Raw genomic sequence first — 16778 nt, 5'->3', positions numbered from 1 at the left:
GTTGTTTTACACTAAGTTAACACTTTGATGCTAGCAGTGTTAGCTGGATGATTAATCAAGAGTTCGCTCGAAGGAGCAGGAATCGGGTTGGCCTTTGACGTGGTCCCTCCTAAGGAAACAAGGGTCATGAAGTGTTACTTCCAGAGGGTTGGGGGTGCTCCAGGCTGCCTTTGCGTCAAACGTTTAATTCCCCCAGGGTGGATATGCTCATAAATCTTCATGCTCACCTTTCTCTAAGTTGTCACTTTGGACTAGCAGGTTTTTCTAAATGACTGAATGCAAACATAATATGTGTAAGACTGGACCTACAGTCAGGAACAGGATGAAGCTAAATGTGTTACTCTATATCAGCAAATTATCCTTACTTGTTAGACCGGTTAAACTATGTTTGCCAAAGAATGTGTGCAAGTATTGATGTTGGGTTTCCCAAGTCGGCATATTTATCATGACTTATTTCTGTTGTTTGGGGTTTTTCATTTTGTGTCCAGTAATTTCTTGACCTGAGAGCACATAAGGAGAGCACTCAAGGAAGATGAACCTATTGAAAGAAGTTGGGTTGAGGGTATAAAACAGATGTAGTTTAGCATTTTGACCCGCTATTAATGTGCAATTTATGCAACTCCACCTCTTACTTTGATGTTTTAGCTCTGTTTTACCCAACAGCAGAAAGGGAAAGTAAACCACAGAGGAGAATAAAAGCTTTGCACACACACACACACGCAAACCATAAACACCCAAACAGAGACCATCCCCCCAACATGAGGGTGTTCTTTGTCTCCTTTCCCCTTTTCTCCTTACCCAGCCAAAAGCTGGTAATGTGTATCTATGAGGAGTAGCAGAGCCCATACGTGCCCCAGATGGTGTGTTTGTGTGTGTGTGTGTGGGGGGTGGGGGGGGGGGGGGGGGGGGGGGGGGGGGGTTGGGGTGCTGTTTGGCCCAGGTCTGTTCATATCCCCTGGTTCCCATTCACACTGTCTGTGCTTCTCTTAACTTCCACTGGCCTCAAGCACTTACAGACACACACACACACACACACACACACACACACATACACACACACACACACACATACAGACACACAGACAGTTCAGCTCAGCTAAACTCCTGATGCCAAAGCCCACAGCCAAGGAGTGTGTGTGTTGCCTCTGGACAGGAAATGTTCTACTGTGTTGGTCTATCCCCTATCCCACATAACATTGTGCCTATGTCTACACATTTGTATGACACACAGACACACACACACATACACAAACACACACCTGTTTCTCATTACATGGCATTAGGCCTTTTGGGGCTGACACTGCACATCTAAAAATAACCATTTTTTGATTTTTCTTTTGTTCCGACGTTTCCTTGTCCCTTAAAGTGTAACTTGATCCTCAGAGATGATGATTAGCTTTGATGCTTTGGTAGCTTTGATGGTCCTGATCCATTTTTGGGAACAATTGTCATTACTAGAGTAAAGTGCCTGCAGGCGCAGGAGTTTGGCAGGAGTTAGGGATACTCCAGTCAAACTCAGTCAAGTACCCCCCACGTGAAAAAAAACAGCACCCCACTTTGTGTACTCAACAAATTTGGGAGCAAAGGTCAACTGTAAATGTTCCAGAGTGCAGTCTACTTCAAACTAAAGTTCGAATGGTTTAACTGCGTGGTCATTAAGCCAAGCCAAGCCAAGCAGCTGGCTTGGACATCTGATGCAAGGCCCCTTGAAGTAAGTACAGTTTCCTAATAGATTCCCTTTTAACTTCCATTAAGATATTTGGCTGATCCTGTCAATACCTGAGGTCGAAAATGTCATAAACTTGTCAAACTGCATGTTTGTAATGCTGTTGTGTGCATACAGTAGTGCGTTTAGATTTTTCATACTTACTAATGACTAACATCTGTCCCTTTGTGGACCTTGGAGTCTTGTATGAACATGGTATGAAGGACATAAATCTGCATGTTCTTCCCCCTCCACTCCACAGTGCCATTTATAAACAGCAATTATTACAATGCTTTCTTGTGAAGGATGTCCCCCTTTGGGAAAACATCCATTTGGAGCTGACCAATTGTGGTGATCAGTTGAGTTCAGCAGAACGATAGATCACCAAAAAATATCTGACTCAAACAAATAATCAATCAACTCAAACTCCTAAATCTATTTCCACGTATTGTTGGTAAAGTGTTTGGCTTTGGTATGACTCAACCTGCCTGTGCATAACAAACTAGTCACCGTGGGTTCAAAGCCATCCAGCAGGTCATGTCAAGCACTCTAGGACCTTGAGGCTGTGTGCAAAAGTCAGGGTGAAGGGTGGCCAGAGCACACAGCTGGGCTAGATGCAGATCTCAGACCTGAGCCCTGACACATGCCCATGGAGGGATGTTGTTGCCATAGGCTACATGCCCATGGAGGGATGGTGTTGCCATAGGCTACATGCCCATGGAGGGATGGTGTTGCCATAGGCTACATCCAGAATCTTTTTTCAAGCCATCAAAAGCTAGATGTTAAGGCAGAGGTATTGGGTTGTTTGGTTCCGTGTAATGCAGATGCCAAAACAGCTAGAGCAGCAGCTCAATCCTCGGCTCTCGTCCTGCTTGACTTATCAGCTGCGTTTGATACAGTCAACCACCGCATCCTTCTGTCCATACTGTCAAGTATGGGCATTTCTGGCAATGCGCACTCCTGGTTTGAATCCTACCTCACTGGGCGCTCGTTCAACGTGTCATGGCAAGGTCAGCTGTCTGTACCTCACCGCCTCACCACTGGGGTGCCCCAAGGCTCGGTGATGGGACCACTTCTCTTTGCCATTTACACCACCTCGTTGGGCCCTATCATCCGCTCGCATGGTTTTTCCTACCACTGTTATGCCGATGATACTCAACTGTTTCTGTCTTTCCCTCCTGAGGACACCACGGTCTCGGCGCGGATTTCGGACTGTCTCGCTGATATATCCACATGGATGAAAAATCACCACCTTCAGCTGAACCTGGCCAAAACGGAACTGATGGTCTTCCCAGCCAAACAGGTCATCCACCACAACATCAAGATCAATACTGACTCTTTATCTCTTGCTCCATCCAAAACAGCAAGAAACCTCGGGGTCATTATTGATGACCAACTGACCTTCACGGCCCACATCGCCTCTGTCTCCAGGTCGTGCCGCTTTGCGCTATACAACATCCGCAAAATCAGGCCGTACCTAACCCAGTATGCCACCCAGCTGCTGGTGCAAACCTTGGTGAGCTCCCGCCTTGACTACTGCAACGCCCTCCTAACGGGCCTGCCGGCTTGCGTGGTGAAACCACTACAGATGATCCAGAACGCGGCGGCGCGTCTGGTGTTCAACCAACCGAAAAGGGCACACGTCACCCCGCTACTCATCGAGCTCCACTGGCTGCCAGTAGCTGCTCGCATTAAGTTCAAGTCACTTATGCTTGCCTACAGAGTGCTTAGTGGTTCTGCTCCCACCTACCTAAATGCTCTTGTAAGGGCAAATGTTACACCCAGGACGCTGCGCTCGTCTAGTGAGCGTCGTTTGGCACTGCCGTCCGTGCAAGCACGGCAATCCAGACTATTTTCATTTGTAGTTCCACGTTGGTGGAACGAACTGCCTAGTACTACCAGAGCAGGGGCGTCCCTCTCTACCTTCAAGAAGCTTTTGAAGACCCAACTCTTCAGAGAGCACCTCCCCTCCTAACTGGCACCTGACTAGCGCTTAACTTGCACTTCAGCAGTTACATTCCTGCACTTCTTTTCCTCTTTTCTAGGTTGTTGTTTTTCTAATTCTCATGTAAAGTAGTATTTATTGTTACACCATGCTTTTTTATTGCTCTTAGCTTGACTGTTCTCTCCCTTGTACGTCGCTTTGGACAAAAGCGTCTGCTAAATGACTAAATGTAAATGTAAATGTAAAGATGCTGTCAAATTGAGTTTTCACTAAGTCAGGGTTCTAGCGAGGGGGAACCAGGCCTGTTTGCCTCCTGTGTTTGCTCTGCTACACCTGACTGCACTCATCAGTGCTCCTATTGTACTTCTACCCAGTGGCACCTACTTGGTGCAATCAGGAGGTGAAGGGTGTTCAACAGGGGGTGCATCTCTCTGTTTCCTCTCTCTCTCTCTTTCTCTCTCTCTCTCTCTCTCTTTTTCTCTCTGTCTCTCTCTCTATCTGTCTATCTGTTCTGCGTGTGTGTGTGTGTGTGTGTGTGTGTGTGTGTGTGTTTGTTTGCTTGTTTTTGTCTGTGTGACTGTGACTGACTGTGCATGTGATGAGCCTGGACATTTCCGTACCTTTCTTCAGACCTGAGATCTGGCTCAGGGCACCACAGCTGGACCCTCTCTGTGACCCCTGGGTGCCCTTTTCTTGACCCCTGTAGTGGCCTGTCTTCACCCCAACACCTTAAGCAAGGTCAAAAAGGCTATAGTATAGTTCTCACTCATATTCACTTACTAACCTCTAGGAACACAACAGACCTGCCTATGAATTACAGTATACCACAACTATTGTCCCTTCATTTAAATTGAGTTTAATGGACACACTAATGGAAGTACTGTTCAGTACAAGAAGTACCAGTAATGCACTTTTGGTGGTTGCTATGTAGACCCCATGTTTGCCAAGATGCATTATGTGCAATGTTCCAGCTATGCCTTCAGTAATGATCAGAATCTTTGCCCAAAGTGTTAAAATAGGCAAGGAAATGGAAAATCTGTGTCAGTCTCACTCAGGTCTGTTTTTCCTGTTCTGCTTTTAACCTCTCGGGATGTATTGTCTTTATTGTCTTTATGCTTAGAGGAGAAAACTGTTTGTAAAGTAAAAAGCAAAAAAATATTACTGGCTATTAAAAGCTACCCTGCAGTCTGTGTACAACTTCAGTAAATCTGTTTGGATGAATGCTATGAATGCTTGCACGGACTGATTCACCCCATAGCTAATGTCCTGGGTCTGCATAGAAGACACGTACATTCATAACATGAAACCATTGTCAGGCGTTCATGGTTATATTATGCCTCCCAGATTGAGTTCAGCCAGGCCCTGAACATAAGCAGTGAAGCACTGCCCCCTCCCTCTCGGTTTCTAAGGGGAGTGTTTGAGTGTGTGTCTGAGTGTGTGTGTGTGTGTGTGAGTGTTTGAGTGTGTGTCTGCACCCTGGGTTTGCACTGAAAGGAGCTCCGTAAATCATCTTGGCAAATGTCATCAGCACTCTGATATAAGAGTCCTTTTCCCCCCACCCTCACATGGAGCCCAGCGATGAGAGACTGGCCTGGTGCACACCACACCTATGCTCATGCTGTATATTACACGCATATAACTCACACAGACACACATGACCACGTTCGAACATACACACAACAGGCAGGCAGTCAAAGCATGCACATACATGTTTTGGCAAATAATATGAAGTATCTGAGATGATTGTCTGGAATAAAAACTGAAGAACCTTTTTGTTTTTATGCACACAAAAAAAAACATATTTTTCCAGTTGTAAATCATACCGAACCTGTCAAGAGTTAACTGCGTTTAGTTTGAAGAAGGGAACGTCAAAAAAGCCCACAGTTCCTACAATAAAGCCCTGTGTGCTGGAGAGTCTTATCGCCCATTCAGGTCAGGTTAAGCGTGGAGGTGTTTGTGTGAAACGTTGAGCTTCCTGTCTTTTTTGGGCCTGGGCCTGCTATCACCTTCAAGTTCAAACATTGATCTTGGTCGGAGGAGCGGTTGGCTCAGTCCTCCGCGTTACCCTCCTTGATGGAATTATTACCTCACCAAGCAGCCAGAGCTGTGTGAGTCCACTTTGTACTTTGCTGAAGCCAGCACTTTGGTTCGGTTCCCTGGGTGTGAGTCAGCCCCTATGCCCTGTGGCACCAAAGTTGGTTTAACGAAATTACAGGCAAATAAGAAAGAGCAGTGAAATCAAGTTGGGGCAATGCATCTCCCAGGCTCCAGGCCCTTTGTATCAAGCAGGAAAGTGGTAGTTTTCACTCTCCCTCTCCTCAGACAAAAAAAGTATGAGACACTTTCCTTTGGGATTTCCTTCCGATGAACCCCTTTAGCCTAGAGACAACTTCTGAGGCCCGTTGTTTCCTCAAAAAGGGTTTAGTCCTCCAAAGCCTGTGTGAGAAGAGAAAAGTCTTAAATGTCCTCAGAAAATCTGCAAAGGAAAACTAGTATTGCCTAGCTGTGTGGCTTAGTACTGTGGTTTTAGTCTACTGCCAGTTATTGTATTCTCAATTCCATTACTATGCTTTGTAACGAACAATAAGAGGTACCTTATTACTTTAGCAGGCAAAAAGTCAAGGCAAGACAAGTAGATGGAGTTAGCCTCTTCAAGCTAGCTGAAGATAAAGCTAATCTCAAAGTCAGTCCAACCATGTAAAACCGTGGCTCATCATCGTCTTATCATCCCCTCCTGTCTAGTTGTGGGGGTTCCTAAAACATGAGACTAAAACAGGAGCTATCATCCTGGTAAGGGACTTCTGGTCCTCCCTTATCAGAAGCCTCATAATAGTGGATCTATGTAGTGCCTCGCTCATATCATGGGATCGGCACCTCCCAGCCCTCCTGTGTCTGGTTCATTACCACTGGAGCCTGCTGTTTTCAGTGCCCCTGGCCTCAAGGCACTTGATAATTATACTGTCAGAGACTGTAATTTAGAGCAGAGGTCTCAGATCGCAACATAAATCACACATACGATACAATAGAAAAAGAAAGAGAGGAGGGAGGAGGGAGATAAAGGGTTAAAAAACAGTGAGATCTTTGAGAAGAAGAGAAGTGAGGTGCATGCAGGTTTACATGGGTATACAATGAGGTATATATTATTATGCGCAAAAGAGACTACAGCTAAAGGAAAGCAAAAACTCTCTCTCTCTCTCTCTCTCTGTTCATTCTACCCCTTCTTTTCACCAAACCCCCTACCATTTGGCACTGTCTTGGAAGATGGGCCTGCCACTTGGTAGATTTATCGAGCTTAAGGTTCCCCTCATTTCTCGTGGTCCTGCTCTGGAGTTCTGGAAGCAATCAGCCTCTTCACAGAGCATCAACTGCTGTCGAGGGCTGTTTCAGAAAGGACCCCCACGTCCCTGGGAATTTGTGCCTCAGATTTGATGAAGCACTTAGAATCGGCCCACTTGCCTCGAAAGCCCACCCACCCCCACCCGCCACCCATCCCTGTTGCCGTCGGTTTTGTGTCACTGCTGCAGACATGAGGTAATGCTTCCTGTGGCGAGGATGGCCCCAACTGTTGATCTCCCATGATGCTCTTTGATTCTGTCCGCTTCATGTTCAAGCCTTCATGTGCAATTAAATGGATCTGGAGAAAGCCTTCTCGTTCACTATTTGAGCATGTTGTGTGCTTGTGAGCACCACACACAGTGTGTTTCCTATTAGTGGTAGATAAAAGAGTCACATGGATTTGCGCTTCTGTGTTTTAATGAAACTGCCATTTGAGCTTTATTTTTTTGCACCGGAAAAGGGGAATTTTCATCTGAATGCTTTATTCCAGTGCTCGCTCACACAGAGAGTCATTAAATGAATTAAATATAGACTTATAGACTCTTCATTTCCTGAAAGAGAGATTAAGTCTTTATGCCAGCTACCAGTGCAGTTAAAGCCACAACTGCAGACATTACTGTAAATCACTTAGAGCCATTTTGCCTATAGAGGAAGTTTAACTACAGCCATAACTCCTGACACATGTGATATGCGTTAGATCAGCAAAGACAGACATTTTGGCACGCTAAATAATTATGTTCAAACACTGTGTACATGCACAAGCAGAGGACATCCATTTGATTGACTTCTGCAGCTTTTTTTATTCCATTTCACGAACCTAGCACTTTTTTCTGATTGGACATATATGGGTAGACACATACACACACATGTGCACGTACACACACACACACACACACACACACACACACACACACACACACACACACACACTCCTACCCCATTGTATGTGTAGAATCCAGGTCTGTTTGCCTCCCTCTGTGGGTTGGCTCAGACACTGACCCAACCCCTCTATCCCTGAGGCCACACCAGCAAACAGGTGTCTCTTCTAAGAATCACAGCGTGTGTATGTTTGTGTGTGTGTGTGTGTGTGTGCGCGCGCATGTGTGTTCTTGTATCTATGACTGCGTGTGTGTATGCTGCTGAAAGGCTCCTGGTGTGAGACTCCTGAGTCAGTGCGCTGCACAGCGAGCGTAGTCAGTGTATGTGTGTGTGTGTGTCTCTGTTGCCATGCGGTGCTACGGCTGTGTGTGGCTCCTGGCCTTCCTATCACTGGACTTACTGGGTTGTTGCACAGCGGGGAGGAGGAAGTTCAGGAAGGTAAGATCACATCCCATGGTAACATCTCACACAGAACTGCATACAACTGCGAAACTCTCATCGCTGTTGTTGGTGTATGTTTTAGGATTCCAGCCACTTATGCTGTGCCAGTCCAGTGTGTGTGTGTGTGTGTGTGTGTGTGTGTCAGTGTGCGTGTGTGTGTGTGGAATAATGGTGTATTGTCCCCCTTTAAAATGTATCATATTCTTGCAGGACACATATTACTTTGACCCATTCCATCAGTAGAGTTATTGAGTTCTCTTTCGGCACTACAGTAACCAAAAGGCATGAGTTTAGATTCAATTTCAAACCTGATTCCATGAGTCTATCATCATGATACAGTGAGTGAAAGGGTAGAAGTAATGTTTGCGCGTTCGCCAAACTGCTGTCGGAAATGTGATATCTGATGTGTTTCTATAGTTTCTATATGTGCTGCAGTATGGGATATTGGAGTTAGGATATGTTCAAGCCTGCATTATCTTTCAGTCAGCGCTGGTATGTACTCTATAGAAACATAATAGATCAGAACATATGGAACTTTGTCATTTTGAAATATATTATCTTGGTTTACAATGCAGATTTGTTTCTGCTGCATCGAATATGGGTTTTATTTTATGTATATCACTATTCCTTCAGATTTTACAGGCCAAGGCTTCATAGCAGGAATACAAATGAAACAAGCTTAAAAATATGAAAGATGTTTTCATTTATTGTGTCATTTAAATTGGTTTTGTGCAAACAACAATTATGAGTTGATTTGAGTATGCTGAGGCAACTGTTGGCGGTGGCGGTGTGCGTGTGCGCGTGCTTTGTGGTGTATCCATGTGTGCATGAATGTGTTGTCAGTGTGAGTGTGTATGTGTGCATGAATACCTCGGCTTCCCTGTGGAACCTATTTGTGGTTTTCCTTTCGAGAGCAAAAGAGGGTTACTGGGGTTTTGGTTTCTGTTATTAAGGAGACAGTCAATAGTTTTTCGTCTGGCCTAAGGTGCTATTTATATTTTCAAGTGCCATTTTGTAAATGTGTTGAATCTTGTCAGTTTGTTGGTTCGTTCCTCAGTCTTCGAGATTTCTCAAGGCAAACTTGCATCGGGCAGGACTTCAAGCATATGTTGAAGGCATCCATTAATCAATTCACCATCCTCTGTGATCTCTTAGTTCATCGACATCTTCTTCTAAGCAGTACTTTAAATCTACCAGAAATATGTCCAATAAACACTTGGGGATCTGTATTGTGTTGTTTTAGAAGTTTCAAATGCCACTTTATGGTCTAAGATCAGGCTGAATGTTGTTGGCCAAAGATTAATCAAACAGTTTTGTCATCCAGTTCTACAACAGCTTAGTGAAATGACCAGATTGCCCTGGCACACAGGCTGTTTTCTCTGTGTGTTCCTTCACTGCCGTCACACCTCAGATTACAGATGGAGTTTCATTCGAGGTCCTGGCATCACATACTCGCTGTGTGAAATAGTCCACTTTGGCCTGAGTTTACCAATGTCCTCATGCACGTACACAAATATCCAGCAAAACCGCCATGGCCTGTTACTGCTGGAAGACTGCATGACTAGAGACAGTCCATTGGCAGTGTACATTCTTAAAGCATTTTGTCTAACGGAAAGCCTCCATTAAAACTGACTGCAATTGTGGGAACATCCATGCAGCAGTTATTCTGTCTGCTGTCTTGTCTGTTGCTGTCTACATGAGAATGGAAGGGAATAAACAGAACCGTGGCAACAAGGTCCTGACAAGCCCCACTGAGCACAGAGCATGGGAGTGTTGGGTTTGGGCACTGTGTGTGTGTGTGTGTGTGTGTGTGTGTGGGGGGGGGGGGGGGGGGGTGTGGGTGTGTGTGTGTGTGTGTGTGTGTGTGTGTGTGTGTGTGTGTGTGTAAATGGCGGAGTTGGATCTTGTCCTGGCCGCCCGCACTGGCTTGCTCCTCCTTTTCAGTTCCTCTCTGGCGTGACCATGCCAGCTATCTCCACTGATGATTCTTCAAAACAGCTTGTGGTGTAGGAAAAATCACAGCCATCCTGCACGTTTCCCTATCAAGCAAAAATCTATCACTGTGTTGCTTTGAGTATGTTCCAGTAGGCTAATACAGCATATACCGCCTACATACATAGTAATGTATAAATGTACAAATGAGCATGTTTCTACAAACCATAACTTTTCATTATTAAATATATTTTGAAATAATATAAAAATATATTTTAAAATGTAAAAGACATGATGAATGAAGTCCATGCCAGTACTGTACCTGGCTATTCAAGCTGTTGTGCTCTTAAATATTAATTGTAGGCTTTCACTGTGAAAATGCACTGCATCTCACGTGTCCAACAAAGAAGTGCAAAAACATGTTTTGCTTTCCTCCACTGGCAAGACACAGCCAGTTTGAAATTGCCCTGATACATACCTGTGTCTCGAAGATAGATTTACGGACTTATGGTCGCCGCCTTTCAAAGCCTGTGCAATTTATGTGTATGTGTGGTTGTGAGTGTGGAGGTTATTTCTTGCGCTGTGTGTGTGTGTTAGTATTTGAAAGTATTGAAAGGATCTGTGTGGAGATGGACTTGCAATTATTCTTTATAAGTCTCAATCAGGTGTGGGCATGTGTGTGTGTTTGTGTGTGTGTGTGTGTATCTTTCTGTCTGTATGTCTTCCGTGTGTCTTTGTGTGTGTGTGTGTGTGTGTGTGTGTGTGTGTGTGTGTGTGTGTGTGTGTGTGTGTGTGTGTGTGTGTGTGTGTGTGTGTGTGTGTGTGTGTGTGTGTATCTTTCTGTCTGTATGTCTTCCGTGTGTCTTTGTGTGTGTGTGTGTGTGTGTGTGTGTGTGTGTGTGTGTGTGTGTGAGAGAGAGAGAGTGAGTATGAGTGAAAACACGGAGGTGAATCTCGGCCCTTGGCACTGGAAGCCATTTGCTATCCATGATGGGTTTCCACTGACAGGGCACTCTAAGGGCATTTCACTCTCGATTTAAACCCTCCCACAACATTCCTCACTGTCCTCCCCAGAAGCACATTCCAGGGGGCCATTAGCCATCCCCCAATTAGACAGTTGTGCCACCATTGACCTTCACCTGTTGATACTGATGGATGTTAGTTTGCCTTTCACGCAAACCCAAACCAATGTCAGCATGTGTCAGACATTTTAGATGGACAAGCATGAGTATTTATCCAGCAGGGAGATATTAAGCATGATGACTGGTGTTTAGCACATGCTGCTGTCATGTGCTCCCAGAACCTTAGCCATTTTAATTTTGACATTTTAAACCTCATCTCAATTTATATGGAAATGTCTGTATACTTTTGTCATATTCCAATTCCAATGAATGTTTTTCATTGTTTGAAAACTAGATAGAGTGTTGATAGCTCAACTGGATCTAAGATCTACACACAAGATTTGCACACATGTTGTTCAGAAGTACAGGTTTTAAAAGCCTTAATATGTTTGGATTACAGGAGACAGCTGAAAATCTTGGAGGCAGTTTGAAAATATTTGAGTACAGTACCTGCACTACAGCAGTGGTCACACAGGTTTGGTGTTGTCTGTAGAGGATACTTGTTTTCGTGGTGGCCACCTAGTGGAAAAAACTTGAATGACCCTTATTTGGCGGGGACTCTCACTCTTATATCAATGGCTTTTACATTGTGTTAATCAGCTGGTTAGTACTGTATGTCTGCAACACATTGGGCACGCGCAGTGCGCTCATATAAACACATTCTGTCACATTCACAAATTACTACAAGACCATCATCTACTACTGATTATTACCCATGTGGGGAGGTTCCCTTTCGGTTGATTCACTTATTACACAGATAGCATTGGAAATCACGCCCTTGCACATCTGGCTGAAGACATCTCTATTCACGCCTAAAAGGCAGATGACACGTGGTGACTTAGGCAGGCCACACCATCATCTCCTCCTCAGGTTCAAGCTCTCTTCACCTTGATTTAAACACCTCAGTCTTGCAACACCTGTCTAGTTCGCTAGCTAGTTTGAGGTGTAGCAAGTTAGCAATTTCTGTCGAAGCAGTTAAACTGTTCCAAACAGGATTTGTTCGACAACATCCTTTATTGGTGCTTTGACTCTCCGCGGGGTTGCTGTTTTTGAGAGCTGTTTGCAACAGGTTCGAAGAGTGGGGCTGCCTACCGCTCAGCCCGGCTAACGTTTGTCTAGCACGAGCTTGCTGCCTACATTAACCACAGCAAAAAGCAGGCATTTTCTCCATGAGAAGAACCGCCACTTTGCCTGCCCGATTTGCCTGGGATTTCCCCAGTGTCTGCAACTGTTTCGGGATTTCGTGGCAGAGCTAACATCGTCCTGGAATAAGCTACTGTCTATTCGTGCCTCTGTGCCCGGTTATGCACAGTTCCTGGATGGCACTGAGAAGTCTCAGCTGTTGCGCCCTCCTCCTATGGAGCCGTCCCTCGCCTCTTAACTCTCACAACCAGAGGTTTAGGGACCCAGCAACCGTCTAAGCGTTACTGTTTCTTCTTCTTCACAACTGGAGAAGATTTCTCACACACAGGCTACCATAGCTTGGATTATTTCGGTTACCCTCCTACATACCTATCAGGCTATGTGCTTGGCCGAACTTGATAGCATGCTGTCAGCGGGGAGCCCAGCGACTGCCCAGCGACTGCCCTGCTCAAGGAAATTAGGGTGGCATCGGACAAGGGTCCTCGTCAGTCCAGCCTGGCAGCAGTGTTTGGAAGCAGCTGTCGCTCCCCCGAGGCACATGGATTCTCGCTTATTTAGATGATTTGGCAATCATTTCTCATTCAACGGAGCAGAGAGAATTGACCACGGTCATGGTGCTGTCACACATTCAGACTTTTATTACTGGGCTTTTCAGTAAAACCCCAAAGGGTTATCTGATTCCACGTCAACGTTTAGAATTTCTGGGTGTGGAGGTATTCTCTCTCACCAGTTGACCTTACTTGTCAGAGCACAGAATGTCTGCGTTCTGTGAATGCCTGGCTTCAGTTTCAGTTTGGACACAAACAGCGTTTTCAGACATTCCTCTGACTTTTGGGTCTGATGGCGTCAATGATATCAGTAGTACCGCTGGGTTTGTCATATATCAGGTACATTCCAGTGGTGGATTCTATCCCACTGTCTGAGCATGTCACATCATCTCTACAGTAGATTAAGAGTGCATGTAGCTTGTCTGATGGCACTCTCTCTGCAGAGATAGAACCTGTTACTCTGTCGAAAAGCACCCGTAGGCTGAATTTTGTTTCACAAAGTGGTGACTACTGATGCTTCTCTTAGAGGCTTGGGGTCGCTATGTGAGGCCATGACGGTCAGTGGGGAGCGGTCCCTATCTCAGAGTAGGCCCCATATAACCCATCTAGAGCTATAATCTAGAGTTACTGTCACTTCTTTTTTAGCTCTCAAGCATCATGGCCATTTTAATCAGGACAGACAACTCAACAGTGGTGTCTTATGTAAACAGACAGGGGGGGGGGGGGGTCCGCTGTGTGATGCCAAATGTCAGTGCTCCGTTCGGAGTGGATGCCCTGGCACACAGAGGGCCAAAGTGTCTTCAGTATGTTTTCCCTCCGGTGGAGCTGATTCTACCCACGCTGGAAAGGTACCCACGCCACACGTCCTCTGCCTTTTAGGCGTGAATAGAGGTATCTTCATCCAGACATATGAGGGCATGATATCCCATACTATATGTGTTCAACCCCATTCCTCCACTTCAGGGAACAGTTACTATATGCATAACCTTACATTTTAAGCCCTTTTGATTTGAGTTCCCCTCAGCACAGTCTCTTATCAATTTCTTCTCCATTTTAAGCTGTCACTATTAAATGGACCACCCACTTATAAACCACTTTGTCCAGCACTTTTTTAGTGGGATGCTCTCTATTTCCATCGTAACAGCGTGATGAGTACAAGCCTACGAGAATTGTTTACTCTTGGGGAAATGGATAAGTGGTCTCTGACAATAGCTCATTCTGACATGCTCATCTGCTTTCCATCACAAAGCGGAATTGGAAATGCCTGAATGAAAAAGCAATCGGTTTAAATTGACAGCGAAGAAAGCAAAGCTAGAACATGCCACAGCAGAAGAGGTAGAAGTTGAGAATGAGCAGAGTGTGCATCCAGGTTGATACATACAGCTTTCCAAGCTAGCACTGACACACAAGCTCACATGCGTATGGGACTACCCATAATGCAGAATCACACAAAATCATTTATGGACTTTTTTAAACTTCTCTTTCTCTCTTCTCTGTCTCTCTATCTCTCGTGCGCTCTCGATCTCTCTCTCTCTATCTCTCTATCTCTCTCTCTCTCTCTCTCTCTCTCAATTTCTCTCTCTCTCTCTCTCTCTCTCAATTTCTCTCTCTTTCTCTCTCTCTCTCTCTCTCTCTCAATCTCTCTCGTTGTCTTGTGCTGGCTCCTGGTTCCATGCTCTGGTTATATTCCATGGGATTGCTTTAGGAATGTTTGAAAAGATGAAAATATGTTCCACTTAGATAGGAATAAATGTAATTTCTCAAGCAGTTTTAGACCCCACCTTTCATGGCATAAAGAGATTACAGCATGGCAACCCAGACACTTATTTACAGCCAGTACTCTGCACAATAAGTCTGTATATCATTCATTCATTCATCCATAGCAAATCATTTGTATTACTCTCTCCTCAGGATTAAAACATCAAATCAAATCAAATCAAATCAAAATGTATTTATATGGCACATGAGGTAACACTCTTAAACATTAGAGTAAAGAGAAAATAGCATTTCATTTTCAGAGTTGAATGTTTCCAAACCGGCTTGCCAGTGAAGCATTAAGATGAGCCTAACAAATCCATCCTTCTCTCTTCCCTTTTCCAGAATGCATTCCGGCGTGCGGAGGCCTTGCGCGGTGACGGCACGGTCTCCTCCGGCTCCAGGCAGCCCAGCTTGTTGGGCCGTGGGGACGTGTTCGAGGTGGACGAGGACACTGACTTAGCAGATGTGCTGAGACCCAAACCTGGCTCTACGTCGGGCACAAAAACACCCCCACGTCACCCTAAGGGCGGCAGTGAGGGCAAGGCGGATCCGGCCTCCAAGCTCCTGGACGAGAACGTCACCACGGATAAGAAGAAAGATGGGGGAGTCACGTCCGGAAAGCCACTGGATGGTATAATTGACCTGGACCTTGGCAGGCCAAGGAAGAAGCCCGCTGTGGTCTTCCCCAGTGGAAGGACTCTCCCAGGGCCTGATGATGCGGATGCTAACCGTCTGAAGGAGGACATAGACCCACCTGACTACACCCAGAGCTCAAAGCCTAGTTCACCCAGTAAAGTCCCTTCCACTGATAGGATCATTCAAGGTGCTGGAACACCCAAACATAAGGGCTCCAGAGAGAAGCCTGGGAGGGTCCACGTTACATCCAGGGATGGAGACCTTGTGACCTTCTCAGACGGAAGGAGGTACAGGCTTCAGAAGGGTCCCAAAGGGTTCATGGGATCCCCAGGAGAATCAGTGAGTCTTTTATTCTCTTTCTTTTAAAAGTTCCCTTTATAGTCTTTCCTTTATACCAAGGCACGAGTTTATTGCATATAATTCATGTCGGTTGTGGGTTCATTATTCTGAAGCCAACATGTTCCGCTATGCTTGATCTCCAACATTGTTAAGAGATGTCTCTGTGTTTATTGCCATCTTGTATGATTTGCTGATGCCTCTTGATGACATCATCTCTGTGACATCTTCTGGAAATATTTTATTTCCTTGAGGCACTTGAGGCTGCAATAACTAACATGATTGATGAGAAGTGGTGGGATCTGTTGTCGCTTTTGTAAAATGAATAAATAAATAAATGTAATCAATGCCTGCTCCAAATGACATGTTAAACCCACATCCTGTTTATGCGCACAAACATTACTTCATGTCCCACAAAATAGCATGTTTGTTAGCGAATCGTATTTGTTATTGTGGACCGGAAAAGACCTGCCCTCATTAGCTAATTGAAAATGTTCTTTGCTTTGAAGTCTCTCTTGAAGGGCTGCATGTAATTCACACTTAAAAAAAAAACAAAAAAACATTCCCATTGCATCTATTGTTTAGTTCTAGTTTAGCCCATCCAGCTCCACTTGTACTTCATTTGGCCAGTTGTTTGGATCAGCCAATGAGGAATTCCTGGGCCTCCCCTCTTAGAACCAGAACCAGAACCGTCCCCGGATGGCACATCTGGAGGCAGTTGGCACTGCGTTCTAATGCAGTGCCCCTCCGCTGCGCCCACAAGCCCACAAGCCCACATGCCTGAGCCTTATGCCCCCCGCTCTGCTCTGGACACATGAGGGAGCATAAGGGAGCAAGTGCCATCAGAGGGGAAAGAACGCTTATTTTAAACACATTTTTAAAACATTTGTTGGAAAAATACAGCCCTGACTGCATCCACCCCCCTCCCTCTACACACACACACACCCTCCAACTCCTCCCTCCCCTCCCACCCCCATCTACACACACACACACACACA

At 45.3% G+C, this 16778-nt stretch overlaps 1 protein-coding gene across 1 annotated transcript in view; it reads left to right on the top strand.

Annotated features, from left to right (window-relative positions):
- Positions 1-16778, top strand: part of LOC122133359 (collagen alpha-1(XI) chain-like) — a 28413-nt gene that overhangs the window by 6437 nt on the left and 5198 nt on the right. The window contains exon 6 of the mRNA XM_042709433.1: positions 15151-15783. Coding sequence (XP_042565367.1) covers positions 15151-15783 — 633 coding nt within the window. The remainder of the gene's footprint in view (positions 1-15150; positions 15784-16778) is intronic.

The sequence above is a fragment of the Clupea harengus genome, chromosome 12, assembly GCF_900700415.2.
Source record: "Clupea harengus chromosome 12, Ch_v2.0.2, whole genome shotgun sequence".
Taxonomy (NCBI): Eukaryota; Metazoa; Chordata; class Actinopteri; order Clupeiformes; family Clupeidae; genus Clupea; species Clupea harengus.
The sequence above is the reverse complement of the archived record's forward strand: the minus strand, read 5'-3'. Positions and strand labels throughout refer to the sequence as shown.